At 42.5% G+C, this 5959-nt stretch overlaps 1 protein-coding gene across 1 annotated transcript; it reads right to left on the bottom strand.

Moving 5' to 3' along the window:
* Positions 1 to 477: 477 nt before the first annotated feature.
* Positions 478 to 1026, bottom strand: LOC138358866 (uncharacterized). Its single transcript, XM_069317215.1, has one exon. The coding sequence runs from the start codon at positions 1024 to 1026 to the stop codon at positions 478 to 480; it is 549 nt and encodes a 182-aa protein (XP_069173316.1).
* Between the last annotated feature and the right edge of the window lie 4933 nt (positions 1027 to 5959).

Below are 5959 nucleotides of genomic sequence, written 5' to 3'. Positions count from 1 at the left end.
ATGAAAGTCCTCCGGCCTTTCAGACAGCAGGATCCCGGCAACTGTGGCCTCCAGAGCCTCAAGTCGCAACCCCGCAGGAGAGAGCTGGACAGGGGCACCAGCGGTCACGGGCACACCACCAGACGACTGCAGGGAACCAGGGCGGCGTGCATCCTTTCGTAAAGTCACTACCAGGCCACGCCCAGCACCAGCATCCATACTATCCCTGGCAGCGGAAGCCACCACACCTCACTGCAGAGAGCCACCTGGCGGGGAAGGAACAGAAGGCACACCCGAGACACGGCCATCAGCACCTGCAGGCACATGAACCTCCACCACCACAAACCGCGGAGACAACGACGCATCCGGATCCACGCCGGCAACACCCGAAGACCCACAGTTACTGAAGTCCCCAACATCGGCCCAGGCAGTAGACGAACGCCTGGAGTGTTTGGGCTCCGGCCAGAGCCGGAAGCAGATCCAGAAACACGGGCACCACTAGCCGGACGAACCGACGCCCGACGCAGAACGGCAGCAGCCTCTACCACAGGGGGGAACTGGACCACACACAGCAGGAGGCTCCGCAGCCACCCCAGCACCCAGCACAGTAGAGACCCGTGGTGAGGATGCAGGGCCGGGGTCAGCAGCCGAAGACGAGGGAGCAGACGGCGACGCCTCACAGAGAGTACCAGGAAGGCCCACGGGAGCGGCAGGGCCAGAGACAGGATCAGGAGTAACATCCGACGGCACCGCAACATCCGGAGGAGGGACTGCGACAACCGGGGGAACGTCGGACGACGCTGGGGGAGCCTCAGCAGCGAACGGGACGCTCCCATCCTCACCCCCAGAGTCCTCCTCCAGAGGGAGCGGCGGGAAATCCTCTTCACGGAACAAATTCACGGGAGCAACCGGATCAGCAGTGCACCCGGCAGCCTGATACCCAAACAAGCCACACCGGAAACAAGTACGGGGTTGCCGGGCATAAAACACCCGCACATAGTACCCTAACAGCCGGACGGAGGACGGAATGTCCGACCTCAGTCGCATCCCGAGGGTACGAATGTTGGTCTTCACACCCGAATACTTCCTAGATGACAGCGAATTCATCCACACACTGATGACGGAAGTTTTGGGAACCTCTCTGGAAAAAACGCTGGAGGAGGGTCTCAGGAAACTCCATGGGGGCGCCATGGACACTTACATATGTCAAAGCACCACTGCGGTCCGAAATGGTCACAGACCCGTTGCCGTCCTGCAGCAGCAAAGTACGCCCCTCGTACCTCCGGAGAAAATCACGGTACACTGCCTCACCCACAAATTTTATAATCACACGGCAAGCAGTGACCAGCTCGACACCGTAGACGTCCTGGACCGGGACCCTGAGCATGTCACTCAAGACCAAGTCTACAAGAGGGTAACCTGCACGGCTGGTTTAACTCCAAACCTATGGAGTTCACCCTCACGACAGCTGGAAGATGGCCGCCCATCGTAAAAATGCCACGTCCACTCCACCAGGAACAGCAGGGAGGGTAGAGACACCCCAACCCGTTCTCGCAAATTCGTAAAGTCAATATTGACTTATTAACTACGTGCTTAGGTGATATACTAAACATAATAGATACCAATAAAAAGATTCATAGAAAACACCGACCTTACCTAACCTTGTTAGTATCTTAAGATAAGCATCTTATTGCTTCGTAATTACAATTATTACTTAACCTATACCTATTATAGGTTAGGTAATAATTGTAATTACGAAGCAATAAGATGCTTATTTTAAGATACTAACAAGGTTAGGTAAGGTCGGTGTTTTCTATGAATCTTTTTAAGGGTATCTATTATGTTAAGTATGTCACCTATGCACATATTTAATAAGTCAATATTGACGTATTAAATTTGCGAGAACGGGTTGGACACCCACACCCCCTGCCGGCGAAAACGGCAGCTACCCTAAACTGCCAGAACGGTCAGGCGACACGTCCTCACTCAACGGCAGCTCAGGTTGGACTCTCTACAATGTGTGTATATATAGTGTAATAACAGGAAAAACACTGTTTGATTGATCGTAGAATATAATATATATGCCACATATATGGGGCCCGTAATTTTGAGCATAGTGATGTTCCACACATTAAACTATAGAAATTCCACAAATTACTCATTTTTGAATAATTGTAAAGCAAAAACCCGAGAAGAGAAGAAACAAATGAAACATTATAATAATTGTGCAATATTATATTCACGCCAACTTCCGCCCACGGGGTAGTGGGGTTGAGTGACCCCGCCACCCTGAGCGCTCCATCACTCAGAGACCATAAGTTACTCAACTTCCCAGCTCCATCTCAGCTAAAGTATGTCACATACAATATTTTTGTTTGGTTTCCCGTGATCAGATACTGCATTTTTACAATATAGGAAGATAAAATAATTTTTTGAAAAGAATTTATTTGCGGTGTACTACGGGTGAGTCATATTTTAATGCAGTGCAGTGATTATACACAAGGTATGAGCAATCACATTAAACACAAGGTGAGAACTCTCACTTTAAACGTAAGATTTGAGCTATCACATTAAATACAAGCCGTGGTGTATTACATTAAACACAAAGCATAAACTGTCACATTAAACACAATGCGTGACCTTTCACATTAAACTCAAGGTGTGAACTATCACATTAAACTCAAGGTGTGAGCTACCACATTAAACTCAAGGTGTGAGCTATCACATTGAACACAAGGTGTGAACTATCACATTGAACACAAGGTGTGAACTATCACATTGAACACAAGGTGTGACCTATCACATTAATCTCAAGGTGTGAACTATCACATTAAACTCAAGGTGTGAGCTATCACATTAAACTCAAGGTGTGAACTATCACATTGAACACAAGGTGTGACCTATCACATTAATCTCAAGGTGTGACCTATCACATTAAACTCAAGGTGTGAGCTATCACATTAATCTCAAGGTGTGACCTATCACATTAAACTCAAGGTGTGACCTATCACATTAAACTCAAGGTGTGAGCTATCACATTAAACTCAAGGTGTGAACTATCACAATGAACACAAGGTGTGAACTATCACATTGAACACAAGGTGTGAACTATCACATTGAACACAAGGTGTGAACTATCACATTGAACACAAAGTGTGAACTATCAAATTAAACACAATTCATGAAGTATCACGTTTACACATAATGGACTTAACAATAACCAAAGGTAAAGTTAAGAAGTCGGGGATAATTACTATGCTTAATCTGGTTTATATGTGTCAATTTAACACAATTTTATATTTTAATGATATAAAAATTTTATATATTTTTTTCATAATGGGTTAAGTGAAAATATGTAAATTTTTATAGTTCAAATCAAATCTACAAAGTGAAAATGTTCAGGTTTTAAAATAATCTGAACATTTTCGTTATGAAGATGCTGTTTTAAGCTGCAAAGTAGTTGTGTGGTGATTATATGGTGATGAAAGTTCACAATTTGAAACTTTCGTTCTTGGTAGATTTTGTTGGTACATGGAGATCGTCAGATGTTGGAGAGTGTATCATATTGTAGAGGATTTAAAGTAGTGAAACATTTATTTTGTGTCTCTTGAATGTCTAGGGACACATGTTTTGTCCTTCACACTGTCTCACTATTTTCTAATACTATAGAAAATTTCAAATATATTCCTCTTATATGTGAGACCTTTAATACTACATTGCTTTCCTTATCTGAGTGGCAGTGAAAAAAGTTGTCTAGATGTTCTGTCAAAATTGCTAGAAAATATAGGCTGTAATGTGATAGAATTGTGAGTAATGTTGACAAGATGTTGTGTTAGCATTGTGAGTAACGTTGTCATGATGTTGTGTTAGCATTGTGAGTAGTTTTCTCAAGATGATGTGTTAGCATTGTGAGTTATATTGTCAAGATGTTGTGTTAGCATTGTGAGTAATGTTGCCAAGATGATGTGTTAGCATTGTGAGTTATGTTGTCAAGATCTTGTGGCAGTTTTATGAGTAATGTTCTAAAAATGTTGTGTGTATTAGAATTACAAGTAATGTTGTCAAGATGTGTGTGTGTTAGCATTGTGACTAACATTGTAATGATTTTATGGCAGCATTGTGAGTAAAATTTTCAAGATGTTGTGTCAGCATTGTGACTAATGTCAAAATGTTTTGTGTTAGCACTAAGTAAAATTGTCAAGATGTTGTGAGTAATGCTGTACAAGTATTGTTCGTTAGCATTGTGAGTAAAGATGTCATATCAGCATTGTGAGTAAATATGTCAAGATGTCATGTCAGCATTGTGAGTAATGTTGTAAAAATGTTGTGTTAGCAGACCAGTTTACAGACATGAGAGGCACCCAGATCCAGGTGCTAGTGTTGGCGCACTTTCCTTATATCGACTACCAGCAGCATAGCAGTGACAGCACAGCTGTCAGCCTTCGTGACTCTCTGGATACTCGCATGATCAGCACCATCGCTAAACACCTCAACTTTACGTAAGTGGCCAACCCCGAGGAAGAAGATGCATACACAGCCCTCATTTAGTGTACTGACATATGAATGACCACTGTTTAGTATGTTAAATTTGGCTATTTATTATCCTGTCAGGTATATTAGTTTTCCTTATTATTTCATATGTTTTCTTATGTCTAAGTTATCCTTATGTATTCAACTTCGTAAAAAATTACAAAATTCAACTTATCCATGATAATTATAGATTTAACTAGATAACAACAATCCCGGGAATCAGCATTAATTCAGATAAAACATATATTGACAGTAATTGAAAGTAGTAATATTCAGTGTCCCATCATAAAACCATATTAGGGAAACTGATTTTTTGCTATTATGATTAAGTGCCTCACCTCAGAAAAGCCTTCCAAGCCAGTGTGCCATTTCGGATGCCTCCCCAGGTACGAGACGCGAATGCCTGAGGACGGGGTATGGGGCGTGCCCAGTGATTCCCACAACTGGTCAGGAATTGTTGGGGAGCTACAGCACCAGCTAGCAGACCAGTCCCTGATGCTAATGCATTCTCTGGGCAGGAGTAGAGTCGTCCAGTTTTCTAGACTCTACACCCACGATCCAGTTGTCATTGTCTCTCTCAAACCACAGCCGCTGCCTCACCACCTCTCAATCATCAGGCCGTTTCCAGGTACGTGTGATGGGATTCATTACTCACAGACTGTTCTATTCAACTGCTTCTTTGTGACGCCAACCACTACGAACCCAAGCAGTGGCTGAATAATCCAGCCGGATGCACTGCCCCACTGAAATCTAAATATCAATTTATAAATCAATATAAATAAAAATGAAAATGTTCGTTTGTTCAAAATCGATAATCTCCGAAAGTTCTTCACCGATTGCTTTGAAATTTTCACACAACGTTCCATTCGCATCCGAGCAGGTTTTTATATACATACTATATAGATGCCACGTCTGTGACGGTACAAAACATGCTTTTTCATGTGTTTTCCATGTGAGGGAAATCTTCGAAATCTCTTTACCGAATGCTTTCAAATTTTGACACAACGTTGCATTCGAATAGGCGCGTCTTTTTATATATGTACTATATACATGCCCCACCTGTGACAGGAAAAAAACATGTTTTTTTTTTAAAAACAGCGCCATCTGTTGGACGTAAGAGCAACGAACGCTGTAATCTCCGCAAGTTCTTCACCGATTGCTTTGAAATTTTCACACAACGTTGCATTCGAATAGGCGCGTCTTTATATATGCCTATTATATAGATGCCACCCCTCTGATAGGTAAAAACATGCGTTTTTGAAAAATAGTGCCATCTGTTGCACATAATAGCAACATGCACGCTATACTAAATATGTCACGAATTCTATTTCAATGTTTCCGATTGTATTGATAAATTTTATTTTTATAGATTTCGACTTATTTTATTTTTATTGAAGTATTTTGTGTGACATTGTGGTGGAACTGAGTTGTGTTGTTTACCATACCGTTC

The sequence above is a fragment of the Procambarus clarkii genome, chromosome 87 (assembly GCF_040958095.1).
Source record: "Procambarus clarkii isolate CNS0578487 chromosome 87, FALCON_Pclarkii_2.0, whole genome shotgun sequence".
Taxonomy (NCBI): domain Eukaryota; kingdom Metazoa; phylum Arthropoda; class Malacostraca; order Decapoda; family Cambaridae; genus Procambarus; species Procambarus clarkii.
This window is presented reverse-complemented; position numbering and strand designations above follow the sequence as displayed.

Coding starts and splice junctions, on each gene's coding strand:
- LOC138358866 (XM_069317215.1), bottom strand. CDS start 1,026: ATGCGACTGAGGTCGGACATTCCGTCCTCCGTCCGGCTGTTAGGGTAC.